The sequence below is a fragment of the Scyliorhinus canicula genome, chromosome 9 (genome assembly GCF_902713615.1).
Source record: "Scyliorhinus canicula chromosome 9, sScyCan1.1, whole genome shotgun sequence".
Classification (NCBI taxonomy): Eukaryota; Metazoa; Chordata; class Chondrichthyes; order Carcharhiniformes; family Scyliorhinidae; genus Scyliorhinus; species Scyliorhinus canicula.
In genome coordinates this window covers 24213843-24230325 of record NC_052154.1, presented here as the reverse complement: position 1 = coordinate 24230325, position 16483 = coordinate 24213843, and the positions used below count along the sequence as shown (strand labels likewise).

At 46.7% G+C, this 16483-nt stretch overlaps 1 protein-coding gene across 1 annotated transcript in view; it reads left to right on the top strand.

Moving 5' to 3' along the window:
- plcg2 (phospholipase C, gamma 2) overlaps positions 1-16483 on the top strand; it is a 226957-nt gene that overhangs the window by 133064 nt on the left and 77410 nt on the right. Inside the window, exons 5-9 of the mRNA XM_038806353.1 lie at positions 3919-4003; positions 10094-10177; positions 11065-11108; positions 13192-13264; positions 14565-14666. Coding sequence (XP_038662281.1) covers positions 3919-4003; positions 10094-10177; positions 11065-11108; positions 13192-13264; positions 14565-14666 — 388 coding nt within the window. The remainder of the gene's footprint in view (positions 1-3918; positions 4004-10093; positions 10178-11064; positions 11109-13191; positions 13265-14564; positions 14667-16483) is intronic.

The following is a 16483-nucleotide window of genomic DNA, read 5'->3' as shown; positions in this document are numbered from 1 at the left end:
AAAGGTCGTCGGACTGAAAATGATTCTCCGAGGATCTCCGACCATGATGCCTGTCCTCTGACAATGAGAAACATCTTCCTTTATGTCACATTTGACTCCAGCCAATGGAGGATTCTCCCTATGATCCCCATTGGATTACGTTTCTTTTAGTGGTGGCATGAATAGATTTGTTTAGGGAGCTAAGGGAATCAAGGGATATGGGGGTGGGTGGGAAATTGAAGTTGAGGTAGAGGAACAGATTGGGTTTCTTGAATGAGGGGCCTGTATGACCGACTCCTGTGCATGTTAGTTTCTTATATAAAACAGATGATGATCTGTTAATCTGATAGACTGCAAAATTTGGTTATGATAAATGTGTATACATTAATATATACATATTATATATGTATATATTTTATATATATATATATCCACACACACACATATATAGATGTATGATGTATAAAACATGTTTGGTTTACTTGGTTTGAACTTGCTAAGTTTTCACAGGGCATGGCATAGGATGCAACTTTTTATCACTTTTGAAATACTTAAACAGGAAGAAAGAGTGTTAAATATTTGATTCAGTTAAAGGGATGGTGTGTTGGCACATAGGAAACAGTGCCTGTTTGTTGAGCGCAAAATGATTGTTGGTAATCCTGTGGACCGGCTCCATTGGCAGAAGTGCAACAGGGTGGGATTTCCAGTCACTCGTTGCACACCCAGTCTCACTTCTGGGGAAATATTAAACTGGAACAAAAAGGGACAGAGACCGGGGCCGGGATTCTCCAATCTGAGTTCATCCCACGACCGATGGCAGCGAGGACGGAGAATTTGGCGCTCAGCCAAAACTCCATTCACTGCAGCGGAACTGGAGAATCCCGCTGGCATTAATGGGCGGAGAATTACAGCCCTGGTGTATTGGGGTCCCACCCAATGTTATGACTCCTTACGGTCAAATAATAACACAACAGCAGAGAAAATTCAGGACCTACCTTTTAGCTCTGATTTTCAATTCGGACATCTGAGAAATGCATTTGATACTTGTTTAAGTGCTGCATAAGATGCTCTTTTTTTGATAGATGTTTAATATCTTCATGCTATCGTTACCATGCAACATGCACATACACCACTTAATGGTGAAAGAACAAAAAGCATTTGGAATAAAATATTGGACGGGATTCTCTGGCCGCGCCCGCCTGGCGACCAAACATTCCTGAGGTCAATGGACCTTTGCATGTTCCGCGTCCCGCCCATGGCGATCTTGTGACGGGCGGGGTGGAAAGATTTGGCACATTTTCTGTGTTGTTGGTTCATAGCTGAACAACTGGCTCAGCCCAACCTTGTTGGCTGCTCCCATGTTCATGTTGTAGGAAACATATCTGGTGGAGAATGATGTGTTCTTAGCTCTTGTTCATATTGCCAAATTGAGGCCCTGACATTCCATGTCTCTCACCCATCTCTCATTGCCAAAGCTGGCTATTGCTATAATTCAGAAGTTTTGAACGGCCTGGGCGTTTCTTAGTTGAAGCTGTTGTCACCATTTTTCAATTGTCGATGTATCGTTTATGATGACCCCAGGATCTGCCAAATTTTATTTCCGGGCAAATGTAAATGTTATCCTTCGATACCGAACTTTGCTGAGGTGAAGTGGAAATATTTAAATTGATCTCTGTAAACTGCAGCTGAAATTAGTTTGCTTTTCATTTCTTTTAATATAAATTTAGAGTACACAATTATTTTCCAATTAAGAGGCAATTTAGAGTGGCCAATCCACCTAACTTGCACATCTTTGGGTTGTGGGGGTGAAACCCACGCAGACACGGGGAGAATGTGCAAACTCCACACAGACAGTGACCCAGAGCCGGGATTGAACCCGGGTCCTCAGCGCCGCAGTCCCAGTGCTAACCACTGCGCTTGAATTTGCTTTTTATAGACATATGATCACACGCTACACTGGTTGAAGCCATTACTGTTTGAAATTCCATCAGGAATGCTCTCCTGATTGCAAAAATTCAAATTGCCCAATATACCCTTTGATTTTTTAGCTAATCCTATTGTAGATCATTTATAGAACAATGAGTGGGCTAAATTTCTGGTTTGCTATTGGATGCATGTATCATGGTTTTTGTGCTGTCTAGGTTTTAAAGGATGCAAAACTCACCCAAGTTAAAAAAATATGGATCACCGGTAATTTTTAAAAATAAATTTTAGAGTACCCAATTCATTTTTTTCCAATTAAGGCGTAATTTTAGCGTGGCCAATCCACCTACCCTGCACATCTTTGGGTTGTGGGGGAAAACCCACGCAAACACAGGGAGAATGTGCAAACTCCACACGGACAGTGACCCAGAATCGAACCTGGCACCTCGGTTCCGTGAGGCAGCAATGCTAACCACTGTGCCACCGTACTGCCCAGGATCACCAGTAACTATATCTAATTGCAGGTGTTCGAGGCTTGTGAAATATTAAACACTGGCTTTCTCATCAACACATACTGCCCATTTGGAAATGACCAGGTTGCTATCTATTCTGGGTGTCCCGGCAGGACAATAATATTTCTTCTTTCTCTTGAATGCTTTAAAATTTCTTGAACAAGCATCACAGAGCACCTTTCACCCTTATACCTTGTTCTGTCATGATTCATGGTACTGTAGCCACCCGTCGTGTGAATCGGGGCGTAAGAATAACAAGCTCCTGCAATTCTTATTGGCTCAATTAACAAATGTAGATGACTGTGAGGTAGGACTGGTGTTTTCATTTGAAGAACAACGTTTTAAAATAAATTAAAAAGGACATCTTTTTTAAAAAATAGCTAATTTAATTGTGTACATTTTTGTATAATGCTACTTTTTTCATAAATTCGATTTACTTTTTAACCTGATCGAGATGATCTGTCAGCATTCCATTTTTCGACAAGTTGAAAGGTGGGAAAGAACTGTAAGAGGCCAGTATTATTTCTAAAGCATGCCCAATGATAAAAGGTTTATTGTTCACCCAGTAGAAGTTTAGCAAATAGTAGCAAGCTTCAGAACATGGGAAGTGCTGACTCACCTATGAAAGGCAGTGTGAAGTAAAGGGCTTTGGGGAAAAACACAAGCTGAAACAGATAGTTCCTCCTCACCTTGCCAGCCTGGTTAAACATTGGTTAAACATTGTTGAACATGATAACTGAATGTTCTTTTGGAACTAAAATTTATCAGCTTAATTCGCCAATTAAGTACTAACATAGTCTGTCTTGAAATGCAGACCACAGATTTAAACATAAGTGCCATTTTTTGCAAAGTGCAATGAAATATCAGTATTAATTTTGGAGTGGATTTGCGGTCTGATTGGTCTCACATGACTAGCTGGATTTCGGTGGGGGGAAGGAAATATCCTTGCAGAGTTCATTCCGAGGTTGAGGGCATGACCTCTTTAAAATGATGCAACCGCAGGCAAAGGGATATTAAAAAGATAAGCTGTCCTTTTGGGATTTCTAGGAAGGGGGCGGGAGTAGCGCAATGTGAAGTTCATTAAAAGTGCCACTTGTTTCCATGCATCCTGGACGGAGTTTTATGTGTATTTAATTTTGCTTTAAAATGCTTGAGTAGTTTTTCCATTCACCTTTTTCTACTGTTCACTGTCATCTAAACATCTGAATCGGGGGGACACAAAATTAACCTGTTCATTTCACTTGTTGACAAAATGTTTTTGTATTAGTTTGAACCAGAATGTCTTGTTATTTTGTACTTTATGAAATAAGTTCCCTGCTCCTGTGCCCCTGTGAGGACTCACAGTAAAAGCAAGAGTGGATTTCAAAGCTTTATGCTGGGCTCTCCGTCCCATATTCCCTTTGAACACCACTGCCAGCTTAGAGTGCAGGATCAGTGAATTTATCTTTCTATGGGAGTCTGTTTCTCATTTGGTTTAATAAATTAATTGCTTATTATTTTCCAGTATCTCCTTCAAGGAGCTAAAGGTCATGCTACCTCAAGTAAACTTCAAAGTGCCAAGTATGAAGTTCCTTAAGGACAAGATGGGGGTATTTATCCTTTAAGTTGATTGCCAATTACGTTTTTGTGACAAGTTTGCGATCTGAAGTTAAACATGTTTCATAACAATGCCTTCATCAAAAAAGTACGAAGAGTTGTATTCTGTTTACCCTCCCTTGAAATGTATGCTTTGTTGCCTCTCTGAATAATATATATATTAAGCTTTATTTCCAGAGGTGTTTCTCTGTTGGATCTTGGTTTAGCGTCCTCTGCTTTGGGCACTAAGCCCTGTGTAGAAAATCAAAAGTGGAGGGAACAATTGCAGTTACAGGTGGTAGTTTAATTTTTCCAGCGGCTTCAGGTCAGAGCTAAAGGGCGAATTTCAATAAAGGATTTCTAAGGGTTTGATCCAATGGCCATGCTGCGCCTTAATGTCAGCCCGCCTCGGTGCAGCGTGGGCGATAAAAGCCAGGAGACCCTGTTCCCGGGATCTACCAAGCTCGCAACGCCTCACGGAATCTAACGCGATCTCCCGAGATGTTTTGATGCAAATTCCGCCCATTGTGGGCAGGATCACTGTTTGGCAAATCTGCAAACATGCGGCGCGGCATCTCCCATAGTGCATTCAGGCTGGGGTCCCTACAAGGGCCTCGGAGATCAGGATGCCTTTTAAAAACGGTGTCCCAATGTCTCGCTACACTGGGGAGTTCCAGCGAGCAGAGCTCCTCAGCGTACAAACGGGGCAATGTGTGGCCTGGGCCGCACATACTCGGCTGAGGCTCCTTATACAACGGGAGTTGCATTGTATGGCCATGTGTTTCCTGGCGCTGCAAGCACTGGGAAACCCACGGCCAAACATGCTCGCTATGGGACTTTGCTCCCAATTAGTTGAATCGCGCCCTAAGTGTCATTTTAGAAGGGTTTGGCAGGATGTTTCCCGCCAGCTTTTTGGGTGAGATCCACACCAGTATTCACCCACACTGTATAGCTATTTTTTGGGGGCCTTGGGGGTTACCTCCTGCTCCCGCCCACACTCAGAAATATTTTCAGCAACGGGCAGCTGAACTCGCCAGCCAGACCGGCTCATCAGAGATCGGACCACCATTTTGAAAGGGTGCCCTGATCTGTAAGTGAGTTAAGGTATCCCCTCCTCCACCCCCCCTCCCCCCCGCCCCCACCCACAGACAATGTCATCCTCTGCACATATAAGCATTACCCCACATTCCCCAAAATGAGGATACTATGGGGTCGGTGAGGGCCCCCTCTTTTCAGGCCACTGCATCCACCCTCATGGACTCCCCCCCCCCCCCCCCAGCAATCTTTATGAGGCCCCCTTCATACCCGCCCTTCACCCCCCCCCCCCCATAACCCCTCCTATCCTTTCATCGGTATGCCCCCCCCCCCCTCCAACCCTGACCTTTGGCAGTGCCATCCTGGTATTCCGGCACCCAACACTGCCACCATGGCAATGCCCCTGCCAGTGTAGCAGTGCCAAGGTGCCCAGGCTCCGGAGCGAGATCCAGGGTGCCACCGTGTCCTGTCCCTAACCACACGGGGGCTCTCTAATGGCCTGGGAAACATTTATGTGGGCCAGTACTAAATAACATCAGGTTGAGGCCTTGCAGGGGAGGCGGTTAGTTCCCGGGCGGCGGGAGAATCCGGTGCGTGCATATCTAAAAGAGCCTAATGGTTCATTTAAATATGCTGATCTGGATCTCGTCTAGTGCGGGCGAGATCCAGGTTGCGTCATCCCGCGAGGTTGGTTTGAATCTTGCAAGACATCTCGGGCGGGATTCTCCGGTATCTGGCAGGCGGGCCCTACCGGTGCCAAAGAGTGGCGTGAACCACTCCGGCGTCGGGCCCTCCGGAAGGTGCGGAATCCTCCCCCTTTCGGGGGCTAGGCCGGCGCTGGAGTGATTGGCGCCGCGCTAACCAGCGCCAAAGGGCCTCCACCGGCCGGCGCGAGTTGCTGCATGCACAGGAGTGCCAGCGTGTTCCCAGAACCGCTGGCGTGATTCCTGCGCATGCGCAGGGGGTTTCTTCTCCGCGCTGGCCATGGCGGAGCTTTACACAGGCCGGCGCGGAGGGAAAGAGTGAACCCACGGCACAGGCCCGCCGGCAGATCGGTGGGCCCCGATCGCGGGCCAGACCACCGTGGGGATCCCCCCGCGCCCCCCGAGGACTCCGCAGGCCGCCCTCAGAGCCAGGTCTCACCGGTACAGACCTTGTGTAATTCACGCCGGCAGGACTGCCCGAAAACGGGCGGCCGCTCGGTCCATTAGGGACCTGAGAATTGCTGGGGGGCCACTGCCAACGGCCCCCCACCGGCACGGGGCGATCCCCGTCCCCGCCAAAAAACCAGCGCCGGAGAATTCGGCAGCCGGTGTTGGAGCGGTGGGGCGGGATTCACACCGCCCCCCCGCGATTCTCCGACCCGGCGGGGGATCGGAGAATCCCGCCCCTCGAGCGTTGTGAATCTCACGGGTCTCTCGCGAGATTCAATGGCTTCATCGGAACAAAAATCCGGTGAAAATATTTAGCGCCAAATTTTGTTCCTTCCACATACAAGCTTAAGGTCAATGTTGACCTGCGTTACTGATCTGACCATTGTTCCCCTCTGTTGAATCAAAACTTCATTGTCAAGTCCTTGTTTGCCTTTACTGTGAACTGAGATCAACGAGCAGGATTGCAGGTAATTCTGGGCAGATCACACAACTAGCAGCATTGACTTAGTTAGTATTTAGTGCATTGGTGCTAAAGACTGAGAACTAAAAGGGGGCTCAGAACCATCACAGCCAACTTTAAGGTGCACAGCAATCTGGAAGGTGTACGCACTGCAGCAAATGTTCCTTTAACATGTGCACATGGCACAGTAGCCCAATACAGGAAAGTCCTGCTATTTGTGGAGGTTACCCTCCTGCGAAACCTCGCAAAACGGTATAATCACAAATGATGAACATACCTTGCAATGGGAATCAATTAGATAGGTTCCAACAATGCGAGGGCAGCTTTGGTTTGTGCAGTTACTGTACAGCAAATTGTGGTGCAATACCTGTACACGCCAGATGGGGGAGTTCAATGCTGTCACAAAAGAATCCAACTACAGACAAATTAAAAATTTTAAGAGACAATCCACATTTAAGAAAAACACAAATCTCCTCAAAACTGTGAGACAAACATAAACTTAAAAACAGATCATTGCTAAATATTGTCATTTTAAAAATGGTGAAGTAACATTCTTATTATCCCTTCTGTCGCTCCCAGGCTTTACCAAATAAGATGTTGCTGCGTTTACATAAAAAGACAAATAAATGAGTGAACATTTCCAAATTGAGCAGAGCTGTTACTGAAGCTCTGGACTGAGAGATTTGGACATTTCCACGTTATTCTGTCCGTTCGGGCCGCACTTCAGCTGCCACTGTTCCAGGCTCCACTTCTCACTCCTCATCGAGCAGCATTCAGCAATGAAGTTGCCGAGGAAATAGGAGGCGCCTCAATCTGTCTTCGGGGTGTGGGGTTTTTCGAATCAGTTATTCAGATGTCCACGGCCGCACGTGGGACATACCAACTTGAGGAGCAAAAGCAGCATTGCAGACACTCCACTGAAACTTGGGGGAGGTGATTCAGTCAGTGCGTTGGCTGGTGCCAGTAGGAATTCCGAAGCTCATATAATCATTCCCTGAAGAGCAATTACCTAGCAGGCAAATGCCGGGGATGTATCCTTTGAGTTAGAATGACATTTGCACCATGCCATCATCTGGCAGAACCCATGCTCCATGGTGCTAGTCAATTGTCCCAATTGAAGAATACTTTTCATGCTGGAATATTAGTAAGACTGAAGCCCTCTTGAAGCAGATCTTGTCCTGCCCAAAACAGGTTCCAACAGCCTCTGTTTGAAGAGATCCTTACAGATCTCTTAAGCACCACAGTAGATGCAATAAGTGGCAGGGTCCTCTATAAAGAAAAACCTCACTCCTCTTTGTAGACTGCTCTGGACACAACCCTGTCCTTGCACCGTTTTAGTATCACTGGATGAAGTGCTAATGCTGAGTAAATGATGAACTGGTGCACCTAAAACTATAGAAAGTGCTCTTTAGAAGTGAGTAAAGTGTCTTTTTCTGGTATGGGTCGCAGTCATAATCATTCCTGTTTCATCCGCTCTCCAGAGCATTTTTCTTTCATTCGTTCATGGGATGTGGGTGTCACTGGCATCCCTAACTGCCCTTGAGAAGGTGGTGGTGAGCTGCCTTCTTGAACCTCGCTGCGGCCCATGTGTTGTAGGTACACCCACAGTGCTTTTAGGAAGAGAGTTCTAGGGTTTTGACTCAACGACCGTGAAGGAACAGTGACATATTTCCAAGTCAGGATGGTGAGTGACTTGAAGAGGAACTTGCTGGTGGTGGTGTTCCCATGTATCTGCTGCCCTCGTCTTTCCAGGCAGTAGAAGTTGCGGTTTTGGAAGTTGCTCTCAAAGGAACCCTGGTAAGTTGCTGCAGTGCATCTTGTAGATGGTATACACTGCTGCCACTGTGTCAGTGGCAGCCAGTGTGATTGTTGAAGGTGGTGGATGAGGTGCCAATCAATTCAGTTTCTGGTCAATAATCCCCCCCCGGGATGTAGATAGTGGGGGATTCAGCAATGGTATTGTCATTGAACGTAAAGAGGAGATGGTTAGAATCTCTCTTGTTTGAGATTATCATTGCCTGGCACTCATGTAGTATGAATGTTACTTGCCAATTATCAGCCAAAGAATGAATATTGTCCAGGTCTTGTTGAAATGGGACATGGATTGCTTCAGTATCTGAGGATTCATGAATGGTGAACATTGTGCATCATCCACTTCTGCCCTTATGATGGTGGGAACGTTACTGATGAAGCTGCTGAAGGTGGTTGGGCCTAGCTGTTTGAAGGCTCCAGCTGTTTTTCGCATAATTATGAGGACACCCTCGTGTTTCAAGGATTTATTAATACTATTACTGATAACTTAAGAAGCAGAAGCATTAAACCCAGTATTTTGTTTGTACTCTTGTGAGAGTAATGATAATGGATATCTCAATTTGTAAACTGTCCATTAGTGCACAAGTCACAACGTTAAGAATACATTTAAGATATAGGCCTTAAAACTTTACTCAAGATTTGCATATGATAGTGTAATACATTTATTGCTGTCATATGTCTGCTGTTTTAAGTCAAATCAATTACTTTAACAAATGGGGGCAGGGGTCAATCTATATCCATAGAATTTCCTTAATTCCAATTCCAATTCTCTTCCTGCACCTTGGAAGAGTTCCTGGAACAGGTTGTTAGAAGGTGGTCAGGGGTTTATAGCTTGAGGGGCACCACCCCACATCAAACATGGCTGACCAGGAGTATCTCCTACTCCTACCGCCAGCCATTGGTGTCATGGAAGGATTTGCAGGTTGACACACGCAACCCGTTTCACCGCATTATGAGCGCACCTCCCTTGGCCATCAAGTACTGGGCTGGAACTTAAACCTGGAGCGTAACTCACTGTGCCACAAGACCTCCCTTTTTCTTTGAAGGAATATGTAATTCTTACGGTTGTTCACTACTTAATAAGAATCCTTTACCTCTTGGTTATTTTCACCTTTTTTTAAAAAAAAGCAACTCCGAATTATCTTTTTGCTCCTTTATTTCCTCCAATTGCTCAGTACAGCTTTAATTGACACTCCGATATGATACTTACAGCTCTGCTTATTGAAGGAGAGAAAGGCCGAGAGGGAGTATTGCTATTTTAAAAATAAAATACTCCCCAGCTGTTAAAATGAAAAAGGAGTGACACAAAAGGAAACCTCTGGAAGTGTTGCCGATCTGAAATAAAAGCAGGCAATATTGAGAATACTCAGGAGGTCAAGCAGTATCTACAGAGAGAGAAAATAATGTTAACATTTCCGGTTGAGGATCTTTCATCAGAACGGTATTCCCAAGTATGTTACCAACCCGGTAGGAATTATCTTCCAAACAGGAGCAATCAGGGCTTCTGCAGTGCTTCCGATTATGAGACAGATTGTGTGTATAATGGAACAATCTCATTCATTTATATTGAAGTTAGCACAGCAATGAACATTAGTGCTGTCCAGGTATTCCTATGTGAAGTAACTAAATGTAAATCCTCACAGGACACGGGAAATTCCAAGGACGACCTTACCTTTGAACATTTTCACCAATTCTACAAGAATCTAATGTTTGAAAGCCAGAAAGTGGTAAGTGTGCCTTGCGACTGAAGATTCAAGTATCTCAATGTTTCAGATCCTTGCTACTATTTCCTGTTGCTTGTGTTTGTGAATTCCTTTTCCTGACATGGAGGGGAGCGACAATAGTTTATGAGAAGATCCACGCCCTTCAAAGATTAATGTTCTCAATTCAGTTCAATTAATCTACGTCAGGCTTTTGGCCCACAAGCTTCTTTGTGGCCCCTTTTTTATGTGGACCCCCAGGAGCCACTGTTCAAAAGGCTGGTGGGACAAGTTAGTGAAATTCAAGACTTTGCAAGGAACTGCTTCTCCAATCACAGGCTGCTCCTTTTCCACATTTGCTGCTGGTAGGTTCACCAGTGAAGAATTCCAAGGTCCCCCTGCCTCGAATATCCCCTTTCCCACCCCACTGACTGTCAGACCTTCGCCACAGAATGGGCCATTCATGCCTGTTAGCGATTGTTGGCAGGTGGCCTTTGCACCGCAGGATTGTGAGCCCTTAACTGCTTTGAATGATCGGGAAGTCCAGATTAAAATATATTGTGTCCCTTTTCAAAGCAAGGGGCAAATTTCAAATTGGCCCTGCTGCTCACTCACCAAAAACTGACCCACAGGTAAAGTTAGGGCTTGTGGTTTAAACTCAGGCCTCTTAGTGAGGATTCGGTAGTGTGACATTGCAGTCACTGTCCATGATGACATTTCAATCAATGTACTTCAGCATTATGCGGGTTACTTGATAATTCAGTCTTTTCAATGCAATGTTTCTATAATGTAGTCCCCCCCCCCTTCTTTAACTCCGTCATTGCTGTTGCTCATATTGACTTTATCGTTCTTGCTTTTAAAATAATGTGAGGGCAAAAATTAATACTGGTCAGTAAAATGTATTTTTTTTTCAGATTCTTGAGACCTTTCAAGTCGAGGGATCTGTATTTATTCTTGGGTAAGAAGAAGACACTTTTTGTTTAATACGGGGATGGTGAAATCTCACGCGTTGGTCCAAGGTGGCCTTTAGATCGCAGGTTAATATAGATGATGGAGCCAGTACGTCAATCTGATCTAATCATTGCAGAATATGTCAATAAACACTACAGACCTTCCATCATATCAATTAACTGTATGTTGAAGAATTTTACAACCTGACCTGGAAGACCATACTGAGTTTTGATCAACATTGCACAAAGGTTGCCTTCCTCACATCTATCCAAAATTGACCTTTCACCAGACTCCTTGTTCTGATACCCTGAGACATCTTACAGTGATGCTCCAGAGTTTACTATCTGCATTGTTCCGAACCATGCATACTTCTAGTGAGTCCCTACTCAGTACTAGCCTCTCAGAGCTAATGAATTCCTGCCCCTAGAATTGTGCCTAGATTCTCTCTGCTATAATTTTATGAGAGGCCACTTCATCCTCCAAAGTGAATGTTGGAAACAGTTGTGCATCCTTTCTCCGGGATTCTGCTTGTCTCCCACCATTTCACCGGTCACTAATTTGTTTGGTGACAGATCTTGGGCCAGATTCTCCCAGCCACGTGTTTGTCGGCAGCGGGAGGCGGTGCGCCATCTGCTGGCAGCGGGATTTTTTACTCCAGCCGCTGTCAATGCGGGAGTGCGCTGACAGGGGATCAGAGAATCCCGCCGCCGGCGAATGTCCGGAGAATTACATCCAATTATTACAGCTAATTGCATTTGTACACAATTGCTTGCCTCCTTTGACTCAACTGCCCATCCCTAGTTGAATCTCCCCTATGAATTTGACCACTTTCATTCAGACTTCTGAATCCACATTGTCGATGTATAATTGGAAGATTAAAGTCGACTACCAATTGCTCCACACTCATCTTTCAATCCCCAGAATTATACCCTGACTTCTGTCCCCTAACACGTCACAGTCATTTGTTCCCTTCAGCCAATCGTTATCCTCACCCACTTTTCGCCTCGAATTGCCAAAATAGGAGAAAAAGACCTACATTTTCACAATCTCAGGACATTGCCATTTTGCAGTCAATTTAGTACACTCGAAGTATAGTCACTGTTCTAAGGTAGGAAACACTTCAACAAATTTGCACACACTCCAGGACCGACAAACAGCAATAAGAGAAAGACAAAGTAATACAGTAGAACATAGAACATAGAACAGTACAGCACAGAACAGGCCCTTCGGCCCTCAATGCTGTGCCGAGCCATGATCACCCCACTCAAACCCACGTATCCACCCTATACCCATAACCCAACAACCCCCCCCCTAACCTTACTTTTTTTATTAGGACACTACGGGCAATTTAGCATGGCCAATCCACCTAACCCGCACATCTTTGGACTGTGGGAGGAAACCGGAGCACCCGGAGGAAACCCACGCACACAGCGGGAGGACGTGCAGACTCCACACAGACAGTGACCCAGCCGGGAATCGAACCTGGGACCCTGGAGCTGTGAAGCATTTATGCTAACCACCATGCTACCCTGCTGCCCTGCATGCTAATGTGTGTGGTTCAGGGAGAAAGGTTCGCCAGGATGTTAATCGGGGAAAACGATCGCGGGCCTGGCCACTGTGGAGGTCCCCCCCCCCCCCCCCCCCCCCCCCCCGGAGTCCGCTCCCCACGCTCCCCCACCAGGACGGCCCCCGCAGCCAGAATGCCGAGGTCCCGCTGGGTAGGACCGTATGCAAACGATGCCGGCGGGACTTGCTGGGCACTTGGCCCGTCGAGCGTGCAGAATTGCCGCGTGGGGCGCTTTCAATGGCCCCCAACCGGCGCCACGGCAACTGCGCCAGCGCGATTGCCGGCGATTCTCCAATCGCCGGAGAATCGGCGGCCTGGCGTCCGAGCGGTGTGGCGGGATTCGCGTGCCCCCCCCCCCCCCCCCCCCCGGCGATTCACCGACCCGGCGCAGGCTCAGAGAATCCCGGCCATGAAGTTCGCAGAACAAATACATTTAGTACGCAGCTCGGTTACTCTCACAGATACTTTGTCTCAATTTAATTTGACCTCATTGCCTAACTTTTAGTTTGCTCTCTGCTTGCAGAAGAACCGATAGGCTCACTGCTTCCGTTCTGTACCTGCATGATTTCCAGCGCTTTCTACTCCATGAACAGAAGGTAAAATTACAATGTTTAGATTGGCACAAAGGTGTGATCAGACTTGGGTTTTAAAACAGATTCCATCTCACTTAAAGGTTAGAAACAATTCCAAAATTAGACTAATAAAGGCCAAATGGGACAACTGAGGAGTGGTGACATGAAGAGTGTTGTCCATGCATCAATTTGAGTTAGATGATCAGCCATGATTGTGACGAATGGTGGAGCAGGCTCGAAGGACCAAAAGGCGTCCTCCTGCTCCTATCTTCTATGTATCAATTCAATCATTGATTCTACCAAGACTAGGCATTGTGGCCATCTGTGTAAACCACCCTGTTTCGACAGAATATTGGGAAACGTCAGATGAAAACGTGCTTGCAGCTCACCCAGCTCGATTTTGAGCGGCTCTTGAAGTGGGTGACCAGTGATCCTGTTTGAAACAGATGGGAACATTAAATCAATATTTAAATCAGGGAGCTATGGAAGACATTTTTGCTCATCCCTAATTTCCCTTGAATTGAGTAGATTGCTATAGGCCATTTCGGAGGGCAGTCAATCACATTGCTATGTAGGCCATTCCAGGTAAGGAGAGCAACCTTCCTTCCCTAAAGAAGATGAGTGAACCAAACAGGCTTTTATGACAATCGATAAGAGCTTTTTGAGACCAGCTTTCAATTCCAGATTCTATTAATTGAATTTAAATTCCACCAGCTGCCTTTGGTGGGATTTGAACCCACATCTCTAGCGCTTTAGCCTGGGCCCTGGATTACTAGTCCGATGATATTACCACTATGTCTCGGATGCTTGCTGGAAGCTGCTCCTCAAACAGATACATCTTTATTTTTTTTAGAGAAGATTTTTGTGAGGCCACAAGGAAGATAAATGCTCCTTCTGGCATGAGCCACGGTCGTTGGACAGATTGGCAGGGAATTGAGCTCAGGATTTGGCCAAAAACAGAAAATGCTGGACAATCTCAGCAGGTCTGACAGCTTCTGTGGAGAGAGAGCGGAGCTCAGGTTTCGAGTCCGGATGATTATTCGTCAGAGCTAATGAGGTGAAGCCAGGCTTGCCGTCCCCAAGAGGCCCCGCCTCGCCAGAGTGATGGCACAAGACACGCTTTTTTTGCCAACGGTTCAGAAGATCTGGAGTGAAAACCTGGCTGCTCTGGGGAGAAACACGCCGGTTTTCAGTCAGAACCTGGCACTTTGCCATTTTGGGGGAAAATTCCGCCCTAGGTTTTTTTTATGACACTTAACAATAATCATGAAACTTGAAATCATCTTTTAGTACCATCTCACGTGTCCCTTTTTCTACATTGCAGGAATCATGGGCCAGTGATGTGAAGAAGGTTCGCGAGCTGATGACTCGGTCTATTTATGATACTTACAGAGAAACAAATGAACCGTTCTTCTATATAGATGAGGTGTGTAGTCTTTTATGATATGGCGGAAGACTTAATTAGATGTGGTTAAAAATGCCAATCCTTGAACGCAAGTGAACTGTCTTAATTCCTGTTCATTTCAAATCTTCCTCTACTGTTTCCTTCTTTAGGACCATTCCTTTGCTATTTTTAGAGGTTGCTGAGCTAACAGTTTCTGCTTCCCCCCATCTTACTGGTTCCAAAGCTTCCATCCAATGGCTCACTTGAGAACGGCACATGTTTCATTTGGTTTCTTCGACATTGAGGAATATTGATGATCAAACGGCTGAGAGTTCAGAATCATGGGGCTGGATTCTCTGATTTGAGGCTATGTCCAGAGCATGTGTCTAGTCTTATGACAAAAAAGTCGGTGCCACCCCCGCACCGATGCTCCTCCCGATGGGGGCTAGCAGCCGCGCCACGTAAAACCCCCGGCGTTCCCGACAGAAACGGCCAGAGAAATGCCGGGTCTGTAGCCGCGCATGCACCCGGCGGCGACCTGCAGTGGTTGCACCGTGCAACGTGGCGCCGGCTGCTCACGGACCTGGCCTGCCAGATAGTGTCTCCCTGTAACCCCCTTCGCCACCCCTGGACCACCCCCCCCCCACCAGTCCCTCCAGCCCCCGCTGAAGTCCCCCCAGCCAGCGGAATGGCTCCCCCCCACTCCCCACCGACTCTGGCGACGCTGGACACAGTCCGCAGTCGCCACGTGAGGTTGACCACAAGTGATCCACACCGTTAGGAGGTCGGCCCATCGGGGGTGGAGCACCAGGGGAGGGCCTTCAGGTGCAGCTTTACTCACTGATGACGCTGTTTTGGAGGGGGCGCAGCATCCGAAAACAGGCGCCGTCCCGATTTCAGCGTCAAAAGGGATTCTCCGCCCAATCGCCGAATACGATTTCGGCGTCGGCAATCGGAGAATCCCGCCCGTGATTTCTTGATTACAGAATCATAGGAGGCAGCCTCTCAGCCAATCACCCCTATGTTGTCTCTTTGAAAGAACTATCCACTTAATCCTGTTCCCCTACCCTTTGCTTACCCCCTTTTAAATGTTTCATTTACCCAACTACCGTATAAAATCTCTTCAGGAGAGTAGCACGATGACGCAGTGGTTAGCATTGCTGCCTCACGGCGCTGACGTCCCAGGTTCGATCCCGGCTCTGGGTCACTGTCCGTGTCAAGTTTGCACATTCTCGCCGTGCCTGGGTCGGTTTTGCCCCAGCAATGGGGGTGTAAATGGGGTGATTAAGGCTAAGAAGGCTGCTGATATTGGCACATAAAGAGATTAGAATGTGTGACTAGCAGAACAAAACTGAGCAGACTTTGAACAAAATTCTGCAGATGCTGGAAATCCAAAATCAGAACAGAAAAAAAGAATGCACATATAATAAGAATCTTTATTGTCACAAGTAGGCTTACATTAACCCCAAAGGTCTGGCAGCATCTGTAGTGAGGAAACATAGAGGAGGTGACTTAACCACCCCGAGCGCCTGGCGCAGATCTGGGCGCCCCGGCTAAATAGAGGGAAGGCCAAAATCGAGATTTGCGTCAGTCTGCCACCTAACTGGCTCAGAAGGCGAGTACCGATCTCGCTTCCTAGAGAGTTTGCAGGATAGCTACATCCTGGGACACTCGGAGCTCACCGGCGTCTTCGAGGACCACCCCACGATAATGGCTTGGCTCTTGGGGGATAAGGGATACCCGTTGAGATCCTGGCTGTTGACGGCCGTGCGGAGGCAGAGATCTGATATAACAAGGCCCATGTTGCCACCCATGCTGTCATTGAGTGTTTCAGACTGCTCAAAAGGTGGTTCCTCTGC